This window comes from Plectropomus leopardus, chromosome 8, assembly GCF_026936395.1.
Source record: "Plectropomus leopardus strain MGB_pleo_1.0 chromosome 8, ASM2693639v1, whole genome shotgun sequence".
Taxonomy (NCBI): Eukaryota; Metazoa; Chordata; class Actinopteri; order Perciformes; family Serranidae; genus Plectropomus; species Plectropomus leopardus.
In genome coordinates this window covers 6,830,940-6,849,367 of record NC_142183.1, presented here as the reverse complement: position 1 = coordinate 6,849,367, position 18,428 = coordinate 6,830,940, and the positions used below count along the sequence as shown (strand labels likewise).

General features: G+C 37.9%; 2 protein-coding genes across 3 annotated transcripts; both read right to left on the bottom strand.

Annotated features, from left to right (window-relative positions):
• Positions 1-1,063: 1,063 nt before the first annotated feature.
• bbs7 (Bardet-Biedl syndrome 7) lies at positions 1,064-9,619 on the bottom strand. 2 transcript variants are annotated; one of them, XM_042493440.2, is made up of 19 exons: positions 9,127-9,619; positions 7,790-7,855; positions 7,621-7,683; positions 6,610-6,785; positions 6,334-6,520; positions 6,159-6,231; positions 5,970-6,077; positions 5,733-5,863; positions 4,815-4,899; positions 4,470-4,572; positions 3,836-4,028; positions 3,622-3,696; positions 3,452-3,520; positions 3,149-3,288; positions 2,869-3,033; positions 2,516-2,625; positions 2,327-2,430; positions 1,604-1,727; positions 1,064-1,444 (listed from the first exon to the last, which is right to left on the bottom strand). In XM_042493440.2, exons 1-19 carry the CDS (start codon positions 9,160-9,162, stop codon positions 1,311-1,313), a joined length of 2,142 nt encoding a protein of 713 aa, XP_042349374.1. In that variant the 5' UTR covers positions 9,163-9,619; the 3' UTR covers positions 1,064-1,310. The 2 variants fall into 2 exon arrangements, with proteins under 2 accessions (XP_042349374.1, XP_042349375.1); XM_042493441.2 differs by having other exon boundaries at positions 3,452-3,517.
• Positions 9,620-10,451: 832 nt separating this feature from the next.
• On the bottom strand, positions 10,452-17,504 carry tmem33 (transmembrane protein 33). The gene is made up of 8 exons (XM_042493218.2): positions 17,356-17,504; positions 15,958-16,025; positions 14,563-14,657; positions 14,286-14,473; positions 13,999-14,066; positions 13,560-13,693; positions 12,574-12,657; positions 10,452-11,552 (listed from the first exon to the last, which is right to left on the bottom strand). Exons 2-8 carry the CDS (start codon positions 16,003-16,005, stop codon positions 11,423-11,425), a joined length of 747 nt encoding a protein of 248 aa, XP_042349152.1. The 5' UTR covers positions 16,006-16,025; positions 17,356-17,504; the 3' UTR covers positions 10,452-11,422.
• Positions 17,505-18,428: the final 924 nt, after the last annotated feature.

The window sequence follows — 18,428 nt, the reverse complement described above, 5'->3', positions numbered from 1 at the left end:
GGACAGAACTATATGTATTTAATTTCACTGTAATTACTGATGCATTAATGTCTGTATGTATACACACACACACACACACACACACACACACATAATTCTTTTTGTGTTTGCTTTCTCATTAACTTTATTATCAGAAATATTAGTATGAATACTTTGATATTGCAGCTGATAAATGTGGAGCTAATTTGAATTACATCCTAATTTATTAGTCGATTCATATTTAAGTATAAGCATCAAATTATACTTAATGTCTCTCTCTCTCTCTATATATATATATATATATATATATATATATATTCTCTTTTTTATGTCTTTGTTATCTGTTTAACTTTATTATAAGTATTAATATTATTAGTAGTATTAGTACTATTTTATGTAAGCATCACTTTGATATCGCAGCTGATAAATGTGGAGCTAATTTGAATTACATCATAATTTAGTGGTTGATTTATATTTAAGTATAAGCATCAAATTATACTTAATGTGTGTATATATACATATATATATATATATGTCTTTGTTATCTGTTTAACTTTACTATAAGTATTACTATTATTAGTAGTATTAGTATTATTTTATGTAAGCATCACTTTGATATTGCAGCTGATAAATGTGGAGCTAATTTGAATTATTTTAATCCATATTAATACATCATAATTTATTAGTCGATTTATATTTAAGTATAAGAATCAAATTATACTAAATATTAAATATAAAATATATAAGTGCTCATTATGCATCCGAACTGCCCCAGTCGAGGAAATTGTACTATTTATTCTATTATTATGACTGATACATTCATATTTAGGCAGCATTTTAATGTTTCAGATTTTTAGTCGTATTTTTTCACAATACTTACCACGTATCAGCCCTTTGAATGATGGATCTTACAATAGTGACAAATTGGCCTAAATTTTATTTCAAGAGGGCAAACTCAGCGTGCTATGATAATTATGATGTAAAAAAAAAAAAAAAAAGTTCTGTGGTATATTTGGTCACTGAAATTTAAAACCTCGACCAAAACAATTTTTTACAAATAAAAAAAGCAGCCTGCACTAACCTGGCAACTTTACAGCGGTTTATTAATCACCACCCTTGTTTTTAGATTCTATCAAAATACCTTACAATATAATAAATATAAATATTTAAATATCGTACACCATAATAAGGTAAAACAGTATCTAAATGGCAATATGACATAAACACTGCTAGTAACTCTAAACAAAACTTTTGTATTTACAATACAAAAATAGCACAGTTAAAGACGCTTCAAGACAAGTTAATAAATACGCTCCGATCTATATGTGATATCACGCCTCATTAAAAAAGTCTAACAGAGAATTTAAGTCATAATTATCGAGTATCTCGAGCAACGAGGACACCTTGGTTTTCACATTCTGGCCTTTGAACTTGAATTTGTCGATGAAGAGGTCTGTGATCATCCCTGCAGGAAAGAAGAAATAATCATTTCAGTTTAAAGTCCTGTCAGGCATCTTTAGAAATAAACTGCAAATGTTTACAATGAATAAAAGATACAGACAGAAGTGGAAGGAGAATTAGTTAATTGAAAGTGTCCCTGTGAAATGAAACAATAACACTGCACCATAAAGCCTCTCGAGGTGCGCCGGCTGCTTCTTGTACTCCTCGAGGAGATTGGCGGACTCATCCAGGATGTCACGGTACTCCGGGATGAGGAAGTCAGCGTTCCCCTCATGAACCTGAAGCTCCTGTGAGAGAAACCACAGAGGAAGAGTGACGGAGGTAAGCAAGTGTTTAACAAAAGCACCTTAAAAAAAAATAAATAAAAAACAGTCAACAGCAGAGTGAGAATGAATAAGAACTTGAAGCGTTTAAAGTGATGTTTGGATCTTTTGAAGTGGGCTTGTATGAAATACTTATCCAGTCTGTGTATTACATGTAGTGGATTTTCATTTTTGGAAACATTTATGATACATGGTTTTATGCTGTTTTATTGCTGTTGTTTTTTTAAGGTGACCTTGAGTGTCCTGAAAGTTGCCCATAAATAAAATATATTCTGATTAGTTTGGAGAAACAGGCTGATATGGAGGTTAAGGTGATGTGCTGTGTGCTGACAAAGGCAGCACCATAATAATTTTTATCCACCTAAAAAACAGTCCAAACTAAAACAACCAAGATCATTTTAAGTGTATGCTATATTTAGAATATCTTTTATTTTTCTACTGTATGTAATACACTGACGATTGAACCACACTTAAAAAAAATCCAAACTGTCCCTTTAGCCAGAAGGCGGCTTGGAAACGGAGATGATTCAGCTCCAGAGTGGACATAATTAACCGTTTCGTACTTTAAGTGCATCGATAAGCTGAACTTTTCTGGCCAACAGCAGCTGGTACTCCAGCTTCGGATGGATCATCTTCAGGGTGTGACTCACAGAGTCATCACTGATATCTGGAAGATTTACAAACAAAAAGATAGTTAAACAGGATTTAACTTAATAGATGATATTCCTTTGGAGGGAAAAGAACAGACGTACCGTACGAGATGTTCAGATTGATTTTCCTCTTGGTGGCTTCTTTCGAGAGAACATCGCTCAGTATAGAGATGGTGGAGATGTTGTCTGACCTGAAGTGACCCTCACCTTTGCTAAAATAAAATAAAAAAATAAAATAAAAATTTAAAAAATGTAAATGTAAATTAAATTGAATTAAAAATAAATAAATTAAAAATAAATAAATAATATAAAATAATAAACATGTTTGATTCCAAGTAGATTATAACACAAACAGACAGGATATAACATTGTATCAACCTTTGTCATTGATTTCATAATCTCTATAAATGTATATGTAATCCCAGGAAGCCTTTCTGCTGCGGTCGCGTATTTACCAGTAGGTGGCCTCAAGCTGAGTCCCGAGAAAAGTGTTGTGGAAATAGAAAGTGATGCTCTCTCCCGCTGGTGTTTTTTCGGGCACCTCTGGCAAACAGAAGACCACCCAGGAGTGGATCTCAGCAAAACTGAACTGTCCCACCAGACTGAGCCTGTTCATGGGCCTGTTGGACAGACACGGAGACACAGTAAGACATGTTCTGTGAGGTCAAAATCATTAATCATTAATTTGTTTTTACAGATTAAAACCAGTTCAGATTTTCCCTCTGAAGTCTTTACCTGTCTTGGTCGATGCTGTGTGTCCGCTGGTGGAGGGACAGAGGTTTGATCTGGTACTGGCGGACCTGGCATGTCTTAGGTTGCAGTCTGGGTGTGATGTAGGCCTGCAGGGTCCCAAACTGTCCCTCGATGGACCGCACCTGGATGGATGGAAGGATGAAACATATCATTTTTCTGCCGTGCATCATCAAGTAGTTTGAGCAAATAGGTATGCACCGCTGAGTACCATCTGTGACTCAAAATTACACAAAAGAAGTTACTGAAGGAGAAATAAAATCCCAGAGTTTTGATGCGGGTCCTTACCTTGAGTTCAAGTCTGGTCGTGTTGGCCTGACATCTGTACGTAGCCAGGAGGAAGTTCCCATTAGGCTGCTAGAGACAGTAATGAGTCAGCGCTCTGGGAGCAGCAGCAGGCTCATGACTTTGTTTGTGATGCATGTTTGTCTTGCGTAGAAAGAGTTTAAGCAGCTCACCTCTGAGTCACATTCGCTGAAACTGACAACAGCCGAGTTCTTATCCACATCCAGCAGGTCTATGGGGACGTCACTCTGCACGGGAGAGTCATCTTTAAGTTGCATTTTTACATGTTTATGTCCCAAACATGGAAAACTATGATCATTTATTCATAATGAGGAGAGTCTGTAAGCACCAGAGTCTGTAACAGCAGGGATTTAACAATGAGCCGACCTGAAGCAGCAGATTGTCGATGGCGGTCTGCACCTCCAGAGTGAGGCTGTAGCTGGCGTCGTCCTGACAGAGGGTGAACTTGTCATTGACGCTGAAGACGGGAACAGCAGAGACGGCTGTGCTCGACTGGGAGGTCTGCTGGTACTGCTCACGACCCTGCAGGACTTTGACCTGCAGCTGCTCCAGCTCTGCCCTGCAAGGGAACAACAGGATTTGTCTTGAAATTGTACTTAAACCATCAGGGCGTGTGTCCATTTTTCTCTGGCAGAGAAGCACTGGCAGAAAACTGGAGGGCCCATTATCAAAAAAGTGCCCCCATTAACAGGGAGTTGATTATGTAGCTAACAACGAGCTCATAATGTGCAAGGTGATAAAAGCACATCACTCCCCAGCAACATCAGACCAACCTGCCCCTGCAACAGGCTTCTCTGTCTTTGTTGTGACAGTGACTACACCAAAAAAAAAATAAATAAAAAGTAGCAATCTGAAAAAAGAGGCCGGGCGCAGCACTTTACGTCTAGGTGGAACTATGCCATACGCTCTGTCCTCATTAAAAACAATTGGGGAAAAAAACAAACATTATATGGACACTCACATAGAAAGACAAACACATTAAAAGCAGAAGATCTGGTACCTGAGAGCCTCTACTTTGGACTGAGTCTCTTTACTCATCCTGACCTCGTCTCCGGGGCCGGCCTCAGCCTTCTGGGGCTCAGTGGTCAAACCAGTCACCCACCCTGAAAGATGTAGTGACAGTAAAACAAAACATGATGTACACGTCAGAGCTCCTTCAACTACTTAACACTAACTGCTGAGCTTTAAAAAAACAAACTCCATGTCAGGCAGTCCCAGAAATGACTGTAAATCTCTGATCAAGTATGGAGTGATGCAGATAGATGGTCAGGCAGAACAACAGACACATTTCCATCTCTGAAATTTGGAAACACTAGGTGCACTGTTTTGATTTTGTAAATCTTACCTGTGTAAGTGGCAGTCAAGACCTCATCATAAGACTCCTTCCCCACGCAGCCGCCCTGGATGGAAGTCACGCTCTCTGACAGCACCTGAAGACGGCAGAGCCTTCAGCCATCAACGATCAGTATCAATCACATCATACAAAACATGATAGGAACACATGATTTGGATTGGATTTATTTCCCCAACATCTGATATGTTTTTCAGATCATTTTGGCTGTTTGCTGATACAAACATATTCTTTTCCCAACTAATTGCAGAGAAAATCAAGTCTCTCCTGTGGTGACATCAGCATTATTTTGCCTTTTGTTACTGTGATGGCTCACTGACAGATGTACACACTCACCAGGCAAAAGAAGAAAACTGCTCAAACTTAGCTTATATTTAAAACATGCCCTATTTATTTTTTTATTCAACAATTTTTTAGATGTAAAAAATGTAAAATTCATCCCACTTCAACAGGCTTGGATGCTCAATAACGACAATAACGACAGGGAGGGCGAAATGTTCATTCTGGGTCAATGCTGATATTTCATTTTAATGCCTTTATCTGCCGATACTGATGACGTGCTGATGTTATCGTGCATCCCTAAAAAATGACAAAGGACTTAGACTTTTAAGAAAGGGTCAGCGGGTGATACATGTTGTGATTTTCTTTACCAATAACATCTGTGATAAACTGTTTTTGTATGACTATAGATATTAATAAAAAGGCCTTGAGCAAAAAATAAACAAATAAAATAAAATAAAAGAGATGTGGACCTAAGGACCAAAACCTTGTGAAATTCAATAAAGTTAACTGTATTAGAACAATGTGCAGAAATCCTCTTCTCTTCTCTCGCATTTCACAAATACACATTAAGGTGAATTGTGATGGAAACTGGAGAGAGTTAATTCTCTATATTTGACAAGATAAACTCACATGCTCAAAGCGTAACGTGGGCCCGCTGGTGCTGTCGAAACCATAGACCTCAACCGTCCCATCATCCCTGCCCACCAGGACGTCATTCACTCCGTCTCCAATAATGTCATACGTGTCGATGCAGAGAATCCCTGACGGGAGACAGAGAAGACGTTTGAGCAATCTAACATAATACATGTTTGTGTCTAATTGGCTGAAACATATAAAACCCTCCATTAGGTCATGCAAACAACACACCTCCTTTCTTTTTTTCGTTGTCGATCTCCCATTTTGTTGCGGCTGAGCTCTCACCGATGTGGACCAGTCCGATTTTGCCATCTGTAGTACCGTAGAGGATTTCCTCACCTGTAGAGAAATCGTTGTTTGATCTGTGTCATGTAAAGCTTTTGTACGTGTTATTGTTCTAGTAAAAAGCACAAAACTTGCCTCCATCTTTGTTGTACTGTTCCAGGACTGACGGAGGGCCGGGGACTTCAACGTCATAGGCAAGCTCGGATCCCTACGCAATAAAAAACAACAACACAGAATAACATATTCAATTATCTCAGGTAAAACAACTTACTGTGTTGAAATCAAAAGAGTAAATAAAGTCTTGGTCCACCTGCAAGACTCTGAGAACCCGATCTTGGCAGGCCAGGACCGGGACGAGGCGAGTCAGGTTTTCTGAGGACAAACACGTGATATCGTTGATTTTGTCTCCGGAGAGGTAGTAGTCTTGGTCCTTGCAGTCACAGTAGTGGTTGTAAATGTAACTCGCACACACAAAAAGGTCAGCGCCTGAGACATGCCTGGAGAAGAGATAACGAATGCCGGTGAACACAGTGAAAGTCACACACAGGTGGATAAAGTGTATGTTAAGGGTAAAAGTGGTCCCTACATGGCGTTAATGCTCTCAGTGAGGTTGGCTTCAAAGGTGAGGAACTGTTTGCCTTTCTTGGTGAATCCTCGGACCTGAGAACCAGAGCAAACAAAGATCTTCTCCTGAGGAGTCCCCGCAGCTCCTCCGAGGCCCATTCTGGCTATTTTCTGCCCTGGAAGTGTTTTAAAGACGGGCTGAAACAGAGGAGTCAAATTCATCCCATTAGAAACTGTTCAACACATTAAAGAGAACCAAGGACTCGTCTTTAGGAAAAAAGTTATAATGGCTTTATTAAAGTGGCAGGTTCTAAAGGTAGAACATGATTAAACACTATTACTTCTACGATTTTCGGCGTCCAGCCTAGAACCTGCTGCTGTAATAAAGGCATTTACTGACTATGGATAAGTACCTCATACACGGTTCTTCAGCTTAAATCAGAAAAGAAGATTGAATACTTTCTTTTATTGCTACTCTAACAATAACCAGTATTGAACAAGGGCAAAACGTGACTTTTGTCCAGTGAAAAACTTAGATTATCTACGTCAAATGTTGGAAAAATAACTCTCTTTAGGGTGGAGCACATGTAAGACAATGAAGATATTATACTAACATAAAGGTTTCTATTCAGTTTACCAACAGAAGCAGGAAATATCTGGTATTTCTGTTCGGTTTTTGGGAGGATTTGTTTTTTTTCTTGATACTTGGACTCCCATCATGACGAATTTAAGAGAAGCAATTTATTACATTATTTAATTTAAAAAAGAAAGGTGTTACCAATTATTTTGAGATTTTACAATGCAACATCAGAAAAAAAGATTCATAAAATCCAACTTACCAAGCCTGATCATTTTTAAGACTTTTGCAAATTAATATCAATTATGGCCTTCTTTTTTAATAAATCAATTCAATGCATTTCAAGACTTTTTAAGAAGGATCTGCAGGAACTCTGACCTCATACAACCCCACTTTAATAAATCTGAATGATAAATTTAAGATCCAGGTGGCTGTTTGACAAGGAAAGAAACTCACCACTGCTTCTCCCTTCTTCATCCCAAAACATGTTAGTATACCATCATGATCAGCAACAGCAACCTGAAACAAAGAGACGACGAAGAATCACGATGCTTCAATCAAAAATACCACACAGATCTCTAATAAGTCCATGTGAGGCACAGCCATTGCTCTGACAGATTAATACCTTTTGGGTTGCCTTTCTTCCCAATGCTGGAAGCAGCTTCATGGTTTTCTGGGATGTCACACCGACCTGTGAGAACAAAGTGGAGCCAATTACACTCACACATATCCATAAATGTATACCACTGCCCATTCTGTCCTATAGCGTCTTCATATTTAAAACTGTCTGTAATGTACATATCAGATCTGTCACTTACACTCTGTATTTACATAATCCGCCCTAAAGGCAACGGCAGTCCCCAATATCAGTGCCCCCCTCCAAAGCAGGATAATGCACCACACCACACCTCAAAAACTGCTCAGAAATGGCCCGAGGAACATGACAAAAAGCTCCAAGGCGTCGACCTGGCCTCCAAATCCCCCAGATCCCTATCAGATAGATCATCTGCAGGACGCGCCAATGAAATAAAAGGATCCGTCACCCAACGCTGATGTCCCCCAGAGGTCCTGCGTCCATGCCTCCACGGGTCACAGCAAAGTGCAATAAAAGGTGACCCCACCGTGGATTGGGGGTGACCCTGGGTACCAGCACATCCCATGAATGGTTGATCTGATTGGGGTAAGGAGAATCTGGAGGCCAGGTCTATGCCCTGAGCTCTTTGTCACATTTTTGGGCCTTCCTGGGCAGTTTTTGTGATGTGGCATGTTGCGTGGTCCTGCTGGGAGAACACCGCCATCTGTGAGTGCCGCTGCCATGAGGGAGGTGAACCTGGTCTGCAACAGTGTTTGGAGACCAGGATCCACAGTTTCCCAGCAGGGAATAAAGAAAAGAATAGACTACAATCTTCAATGTTAATACATAAAAACAAAGAAACAGTGGAACATCTGAAATAACATCAAAAATAAAAGATTAGTATAGTGATAAAATACCATTTTAATATTCACAGTAAAAGAAATAAAAATAAACATTACATCGTAATGAGATGATCACTGTTTCTCACTTTATCTGTCAGTGGTTTTAATGTTTTGGCTGATCTGTGTGTATCTCCTCATATTCATATCACACTGTCCTCACTGTTAATATTGTTTAAACTGCCAATACTACCTAATGAAGTCAAAACTGATCATTACTGTTCACTATAGGGTCAGTTTGTAATTGATATTATAACTGTTACATTACTCTAGCCTTCACTGGTTAGATGCTGAGCTGCATTTCGTTTTATTTCGCGACATTACAGTTAAGTCGAAACGACTCTGACAAACAAAACTGACAGTTTAAAAAAAGTTACATGAGGGCAACACCCTGAGTTGACAATAAATGTGCAAAATTCACCGTAAAAGACTTCCAAAAACAAAGCAACAAACACCACAGAAACCACCGCCTGTGCGATTTTCTTTTACCTGAATATAATCAACTCGATGAAGGTGGATCTCCATCGTCGGTCTCCGCTGAGTGTTTTATCTTTGAGGGAAAGTGAGGTGTAATTCTTCCAGGTGTGTTATCCGGTCATAAAACAGCAAGGGTCATTAGTTGCAGTTCACCTTAAACTACTCACAATTTACCATCCGAATTTCAAGACGACAATAAAGACGATAAAGAGGCTGGGACTGGATTATCTAAAGCAAGAAGATTAGCTCTACGTGCTAACGTTAGCTAGCAAGCTAATTGGCTAACACGACAACTATTCGCACGACATCTGTCTGCTTCGGCGGAAGAAATCATCTTTAACGGAATCTAAACGACAGAAGAGCGTTTCTGTTCGCGCAGGCTGTAAAAAGAATTAAAACCTATTTTAGTGCGAATATTAGTAAACGCGAGGCTGGACGGTTCTCTGAAACACTTGGGGACCAGATAAACGCAGCACCCGTTGCCATTGGCAACGCTGCAGTCATAAGAAGCCGTAAGACGATTGGATGAGATATTGATTGAAGCTGTGTCCTGATTGGGTAGCTCGCAAAGACACTGCGCTGTTTCAGATAATAGTACAAAAAGCATAGACTGAATATAAAAATAAATATTCAAATATCTATCAAATATCTGTCTATCCATCCACACACAGTCTACAGTTGACACGTGTCAGTATAGATTTTGGCAAAATACATAAAACACCACCCTCAAAATATTAGTATTTCTGAATAAATAAATAAATTTAAAAAATGAAATTAAATTACTGTCTCACTAAAAATAACATCCCTTGGGATACAAACCAAAATAACACTGCAAACATTTGATTAATACATGAATAAGCTAAACATTTTGAATTCAATTATAAAGTATGTTTTTGATAGTTAAATGCGGTGTTTATCTCTGAATTTAGTGCAGCGCAGTACAAAATACTACGGCCTCAATGATAAAAAATATCAAAGCAAAATCTCCACAGTGCCACAAAATGTAAACATTCTGTGCAACAAAAAGTGGATTGGAGTGTATGTGCGCCTATTTCTACATTAAGACATCTTTAAATTAAGAAAAAACAAAAACTTTTGACTTAAGTCTATTTGCTGATGATGAAAGTTGGTATTTACGTCTTTAGTTACAGTAAACAGAACTTAAGTTAAGGTTGTTTGGTAACACGATTATTGTGGAATTTAAGAATAAATCCCCTCAGTAGATATTTTGGTCCAAACACGAGAAAGCATAGAAATTGAAGTATTCATATCTGCGATTGGCAAGATTTGTTGGGATCAGCTACAGTAACTTAAATAAATTATAGGTTCAAACCACATTCCTGTTCTTTCATATTTTATTGGTTTAATTAAGAGATCATCTTATCCTAGTCATAAAAATGTGGTTTGTCTGTAGGCAAATAAACACATTTAACATGGCAGATAAAATCAAGAGCATGCATTAAACAAAAAAAAACAAAACAAAACTACATCGCAACAGATAATTCTGAAATTCAAAACAGCTTTCAAACTGAGAAACAGGGTGAGGATGCATTCAGAACATGACAGACGCTGTGCAACTCTTTTTAAATATGAATCTACAGCAAAATGTCTGGTACCTTAAAACAGTCTCTACAATACAGCAGATATCTTGTTTCTCATTTCATCACCCATTTTGACATCAATGCCACGTAGATTTTACAAGTTGTTAAAAGAAAGGGTTGATGGCATTAATAGATAGAAATAGTTAGGTACTTAGACAAATAAGAGCATTAGGTGCTTTGCACATAAAAAAAAAAAATAAAAATTGGACCACATAAAAACTCAAACGAACCCCGCCCTCCATCCACCCGAGCACTTGATCATTAAAAAAGACTATTTTTAATCATGAATAAGCATATTATAATTTAAGTTACTAATCTCAGAATGTTAATGTTTCATTATAGAATAAGCGATTTTTCATGAATAAATAAGGACACACAAGGAAAAAATAATAACAGCCAATACATACAGGTCACAGTTGATGTCGACTGTGCTGTATTGAGTGAACACAAAGTGAGGGATGTCCACCGCTTCACATTAGGGAGATGGGAAAAGAAATATCACCATGAGGCTTCAGTGCGTTACTGGCTGCTCGTCAACTGTCCTCAAATATACAGAGAAGCTGGAGCACGGGCTGCAAAGTTGACATTCAAAAAACAGTTCCTTCTGTTGATGGCAATGTCTGTCCCCATCAAAGTTCAAGTCACATCCTAAATGGTGGAAAAAAAGAAACGAAACAGAAAGAAAACACAACTTTTACGTAGTGTGATCAGACGCCTGTGGGTGCGAGGCGGCTGATGAAGGCGATACTGCTGAGGCACATCTTCCTGAAGAAGGCGGGGCAGGCGGGCTTCATGATGAAGTGCTCCAGGAGAATCCGCAGCTCTGTGAACAAGGTGCTGCCATGGAAACAGGTTTGTTTAAAACTCAACTCAGACAGCAAACAAAAAAAACAAGCAGTTTCTTATTTCTGAATAGCAGACCGCTGTATTAAATATGAGTATATTCTACTGATTTTAGGGGTCGACTGATACTGGTTTATCAAGGTCCACGTGGATTATTAGTCGATAATGAGACAGAGAACCGATATTCATTTACAATAAAAATGTTTCCGTCAATATTTATAATTTGGAATATAAAAAACTCCACAACTAAACTAAATGCCTTTAGCAAATGTTTTATCAAAACTGAGACTTTCAACATCATATACAGCAAGTTCCCAGCAAGGTTTTTTTTTTTAACAGAAGTTCAGTGAAATTAAAAAAAAAATTAAATAAAAAATGAATAAATAAGAATAGCTCCCTGAGGTTTTGCAAAGTAAAAGTCCCTCACATGCTGAAACTTTCTTTGCACTTTTTAATCAATTAATTTTATCACCAATCGTTAAAATAAAACCCTGATACAGATAATGTGCAAAATGCGAAATATCAGCCCCAATAATCAACCATGATTTTTGATACCATGATGAAAATTTAAGGCATAAAAGTATTTTTCTATTGTAAAAAGATACATTTAACAAGGCTGTAACATGATGATGACTTCTTCTCCTGATCAGCAGCAGAGAGCAGCAGTTTGACTCTGATAAACATTAACAATAAGAGAGCAAGAACGCGCAGCTGAATCAGCCAAACTGGAAATCAACCTCAACTCTACACATACAGACATTTCCATGGCTGACAACATTCCCTACCTTCTGGTGTTTTTATTTAATTTTGGTTCACAGTAAATAAAATAAATTTTAAATTAAACTTTCGTGTCAAATGATGATTGACTCAGCAGCAAAAACCTTAAAGAATTACACAGAACATTTCATGATTTCTTCACTCTGCTTCTGTCATCATGACTCGCTTGTTGTATTTTTTTAGTGATATGCAGAAATGAATTAGCTTTGCGATATTATTGTATTATTCAACATCTTACCGGCAGTATGGGTTTCTTCTGGACGTGTAGCGGAGGGTGAGGAATCGGTAGTAAATGAAAGGCAGCAGCAAGCTCCCCTGGCCGCTGTGAAAGAGAGAGCGAAAACCGCCATGACATAACTGTGGGTTGTTCAACATTTTAATAATGAACAATATCATTAATAATCAACATTTATCAAAACATTGTTAATAAATTATCTAAACTGCAACACCAAGTTAATGAAACTTGCATAATCTCATTCAAATCAATAAAACGACTATCTGCTCTCTTGGTGCCTCTGTAGATCGCTTTAATAATTTGCATATGAAAATAAAGAGTAGCAGTGTTGATTTTTAGTGATAGTTGAGTTAAAATTCAATAAGACTGATTTATCTGCTTATTTTGGTAGCTGAGATTTACAGGACTGAAATTCAGCGTGACCTCAATGGTGTTTAACAACAAGGAGAACCAGTCCGTTCTGTTGCTCACAATCTTTTCCAATTATTTTTGGCAGCAAAGATAAACTGATGGATCGCTGCGTCAGAAAAACACTGTCTAAGAACACCATCAGAACTCCCAACACTGATTCACTAATCCCGGCGCACACGCTGGGAGATAATGTGATGACATATATTACAGTAATGATCTGCAGGGTCTCTTCACACAAAAGCAGAAAAAATATCTGTTGCTCTTTAGTTTATGAGCTGAAGCACAAACGAGCATTTCAATAATCCTGGAAACAGGAGTTGAGCTGGCTGGCGTTAGAGGATGCCTGTGAGCGCAGAATAAGTATCTCTGAGGAAAAAGAGGGAGGATCGTTGTACCATTTTCGATGTGCAAAAATGTTTGTTGTATAACATTTTTGACACACTGTGTCCCTGTTAACTTAACATTAAACATAACAATTAACTTAGGTGTTTTTTGGTATTTGATAGACACTAATAAATAAAGCAAAAGGTGCAAATCAAGCAAAAAACAACAACATTAATGTAGAACCCTGCACTTACCTGAAAAGCATGAAAACAGTGGCTGGCATCAGGAAGATCTCATTGCAGGCGATGAACTTCAGGATGTTCTGCTGGTTGGTCGTGAGTTTGTCCAGGAGGTTTCTGATGAACATCAGGCTGCTGGGGCCCACAGACTGCAGAGAAAGGTCACGTCAAAAAACAAGGCTGCAGTAAGGCAAAATGTCCAGCGAGCTTACATGATACAGAAAAAAAAGTCAAATTAATCACATATTATCACTCATCGTTTTTATTCAATTTTAAAGATTAATTTGGGTCGCTGAGCCACGGCTGAGTAATTTAGTAGATGATTACAACACCATTTGGCTGGTGGAAATTTCCCACCTGGGGGTTAAACATTGTTCAGCAGAAGTCTTTCTGTTATACATTTTTAAACAATGGCATTAAAAGTCGGAGCAGGTGTCTGCTGCCTTCTACTCACATCCAGGACTTTCTTTGTGTAGGTGGTCGCATGAAGCAAAGAGAAGAGGAAGACTGGGAAGATGCTCACTGGACACAAGAGTTAAGGATCAACTTAATGACATAATAAACCATCTACAGTGATTTAGCGCAGCTATTAGAGCCACGTAATTGATTGAAATCATGGTGTTATCATGGACTAATGGAAGACACTCTACATGCACCAATGTTACGAAACAGATGGTTTTAAAATTCAATCCAGAAATACAGCAATACTGTTTTTCCCACAATTAGGCGTTGAAAGGATACTTGTGATGGGGTAGGAGTTGACCAGGATGAGTGAGTAGAGCAGGTAGTGGCAGCTGTCCTCCTGCAGAGCCTGGGCCAGGAAAGCTCTGCTCAGCTGAAAGCGTGGAAGCCTTTGATGCAAGCGAAGGGCGCTGGTGAGGGCGTTCGCTAACAAGGCTCGCTGATAGAAGTTAGCTGCTGCATAGGGTCTGAAAAACAGGAGCGGTCGCAGATATTCTGACTTCTATTCAGGCTCAGAGCAAAGACAGTGTTGATGATGTGTGCTGAGTGAACTCACCCCAAAATTGGTAGAATAAACATTACGGAGCAGTAGACGGTGAATAATCGTGAAAGCCACATTGCGGTTTCCAGCTTGTTACTCATTAAAAATTGCTGTGTAAAAGAAAAAGAATATTATATTCAGGAGATACAGAGACATAAAAGTTGAGGAAATGGGATATTAAGTGTTGAACCTGTGCCATCACGGTGCAGAGATTTGAGGCAAAGTGCTCAGATAAAACACTGACAGAGGAGATCTTCTGATTTCTTGTGTATACTGACAACTGATTGCTTAAAGGCTCCTTCACTCATATTTTCTTAACAGTTAGTATAATCAGCCAGACTATAAAACAACAACAACAACAGCAGTTAATTTTATCACCCGCTCATCAAAAGTGAGGAGACAAGATGCAGCTTTGCAATTTACTTTCACTGAAGATTATGGGCTGTGACAGATGCAGTGTCTTTTACCACTTGGAAAACATAAGTTTGGTTGCTGTTGTTTGGTACTTTTTTGCCAACTTTCAAAGGCGCAGAGGAAGGCTGAGCCTGATGTTGCAACACGCTCATTACCAACATCACCAACATCAGAGCCAGTTCCCCAGAAATCCCAGTTCTAGAGGTGATCCTCATCCTGACTTTGTTTTTTAAGTGTGTGTTAGGCCCTAAATATTGGCTGTGTGCCAAAAGTTGAACTTCATATCTCAGCGCCTGAAAAATAAGCACTTGGGAATTCTTGCACACTGCGTCAGCATCGCTGTCTCTTTTGAATGCGCCTCCTGCACATCTACATTGACAGCGATGGATTCAGGTGCACAAAAAACACGGCATGTGTACCAGCCGTGAGAGAAACAAAACATTTACAGCAGCAAAAATGGCACACTTGAATTTTTACCATGAATGTTTTAGGAATCTTTTTAAACAATTAAGCGATTATCGTAAATGTTGCTGATAAATTTTCTGTTCAGTGAGTAATATTTGCAGCTCTATAATAAATATCTCGGGAACATCAGTAACTATGCTACACTGATGCAGTCCTACATGAAGAACAAATTATTTTTTCTTTCTGATAACATAAAGTTAAGTTTATGAATATAGTGGACACAAAAACAAGGAACATCTACACAATACGAAGCTGCTCTAAAATATATACTAACTTTGAGAAATTGATGATGTCTGATGTATGATTAAACTGTTTCAATTAATTGAAACAGTTTGCACAAAGTCTGGATAACTCTCTGTAAAGAGGTTGGGGGCTATTTTCTCAGAAACCCTCCAGAGCCACAGAAAACATGTAACTGTTTCAGAAGGCTGATAAGTACGCCTTGTGATGTGAATCTTTGCATGAAAAATCCATGGAGGGACTTCACAAGGTGAGAAATAGATGACGGATGTAAGTGCTTGGTCAACTTACCGCAGGCCCTAGCTGCGGAGGTGGACTTTGTTGGTTTGTGTCGGCCATCTTTGGGAGTGTAAGTTGCTCTGTTGAAGAAATAAGTTACATTATGAAGCAATGCTGATGAGTCATACCAACAGGAGTCACAAGTTCAGCACCTAAAACCTTTCCTTAGGCTGCAACTTAAGATTGTTTTCTTTATTAATTAGTCAGCTGATTACTTTTCTGTCAGGATATATTGAAAAGTGTTATTCCCCAAAGCCACATTTTCAAACTAACTGTGTGACAAACAGTCAACACCCCTTAGTATGGAGTTTGTTGTTAATATAACTAGCCAACATTACATACAAATACAGCTAACAGCTAATTGCTGTCTAACAGAAAATGAATGTGAAACAGTTTTGATAACTGCCTTTTTGAGTATAATATAATTGGAAATGTGCTGCTTTAACCTTCATCAGTCTTAATGTACTCTTAATAATGTTGAGGTTTGGACTTTTGGCCAGATAAAACGAATATTAAGTATCACTTTTGCCTCTGAGCAATTGGGACATTTCTCACTATTTTGAGAAGTGTGACAAACCAAACAACTTATCTAGATATCTACATTTTAAACTAGAAAATAATCCTTCAGATTAATCCATAACGAAAATAAACAACAGTGAATAGTTCAAGATGATTAAAAACTCAGTCACCTGCAATACAACGTATTAAATACAGGATAAGAAAAAAAAGAGTCATTTCACTTAATATTTGAAGTACATTTTTTGTAATTATATTTTCATACCTGTACTTTGGCAACATATTAAAAGCAGTATTTTAACTTGTAGCAGACTATTTTCGTGTAATGAATAACGTTACTTCCTCCACTACAGGTTTCTTACTGCAATTAGCTAACAGAGCTAAGCAAACCAGGTGGACACAGTCACTATCAACAGTAAACTATAATATTACGGTAAAGGTTACGGCAAAAACAGCATAGAAACTAACGTAAATAAACTACTGCATTTATCTTTACCTGTAGTAAAAGATAAGACGGCAGCGAGGTTACATTAGCCCACCTAGCCTCAGACTGATTAATTCAGCAGAGGACCGATGCTAATAGTAAAGATTTACGCGTTTTTATTGATAAAAGTGGATAAATTCTGTCAAACGCGTATAAATAATCGTTACACACCTCTGTGTGTGTTTTTCTGATGCTAACGTTAGCAGCAGGTGGCTCTAGAAGGTTCTCCGTTACCATCGTTACTAGCATGTGAGCTAAAACCTCCGCTAACGTTAGCTGCCTCGCGAGCTCGTGAATGTGTTTGTATGCTCGCTCACGCGGGCTGACCTTCGCCGTTTAAAGCAGCTCGCTCAGATTTGACACTCCTGGTTAATAATATCAGTACATAAATAATAAAGCGCACATCTTACCGGTGTAACAGCGTCGAACAGGAGCGGTGCGTGCTAACCTGAGCGTGACAGGATGCTAACCACCAAACTGAAGTAAATGATCAGCTGACCTTTGAGAGCGACAAGGAATCCGACTCTCGCGAGATTTGAAGAGGAGCGCTCCTGAACACAAACAGGTAACACTCCCCTCTAGAGGTGGAAAACAAAGACCGCCTGTAACAAAGACCGTCAGTTAACCCTTTAACAGCCACACTAAGAGATGCATTTGAAAAAAATGTGTACATTATAGACCATAGAATATGTGAAGAAAATGCACCAGTTTATAAGATTTTTTTTTTCATGTATAACGCATTGCAATAAGTGCAAAAGTTAATGTAATGTAATATAGATCTAAAATTAAAAGTAACTTCATACTTACAATAAACTTACAAAAATAAATAGATACAAATAATAATGAATCTAGTGAGAAAGATCTGTATAAAATATATGGTAAAAAACAAATTCTCATTTTTATACATACAGATAAAAATGAATAAAGCAAAAAACAAAAACAAAAAAAACCTGTTAAATATACGGTAAAAAAAACAATAATCATTGTTATCATCTATAAACATTTGTATAAAATGAAGTTGGATTTTGCCAAGTTTTTATAAAAGCAATTTGATCATAAAAAATGTCAGCCGTGTGGTTACAATGCCTTTTAAAGGGTTAAATACATACATACATATATATATGTGTCATACTCACAGTGGTGAAAGAAATACTCAGATCCTTTATTCAGTGATATACAAATCTTCTACTTAAAGGTGTCAGTATCATAAAAAGTCAGATTTCCATTTTTCCCCTCCCGTATCTGTGAAAAGGTACTGGTATAATGTGGCAAAGAAGTGCATCTTGTTGAACTGGAACCACTAAAGGAAAATTCAGTGTGTTTAAACATATTTTCAGTGTTATATATGTTTATATTGTTATAGTCTTTATTGCTGTCTTCACATTTTTGTCTAATTTTTTACAGTCATCATTTATTTTTCCTGCTACACTGCTTACATATGTTATGGTTATGATTAATATTTAATCATAATAATTAATAATAA

Bases quoted from the DNA above. Each gene is read 5' to 3' on its own strand.
- bbs7 (XM_042493440.2), bottom strand. From the start codon at position 9,162: ATGGAGATCCACCTTCATCGAGTTGATTATATTCAG. The intron at 3,697-3,835 runs GTCGGCTCATTG...TCTCCCGTGCAG, and splicing joins TCGACAATCTGCTGCTTCAG to AGTGACGTCCCCATAGACCT. The intron at 2,626-2,868 runs GTAAATACGCGA...ATTTTATTTTAG, and splicing joins CAGCTTGAGGCCACCTACTG to CAAAGGTGAGGGTCACTTCA.
- tmem33 (XM_042493218.2), bottom strand. From the start codon at position 16,005: ATGGCCGACACAAACCAACAAAGTCCACCTCCGCAGCTAGGGCCTGCG. The intron at 14,067-14,285 runs GTATCCTTTCAA...TCTTGTGTCCAG, and splicing joins CAACTCCTACCCCATCACAA to TGAGCATCTTCCCAGTCTTC. The intron at 13,694-13,998 runs GTGAGTAGAAGG...CTTTCTCTGCAG, and splicing joins ACACAAAGAAAGTCCTGGAT to TCTGTGGGCCCCAGCAGCCT.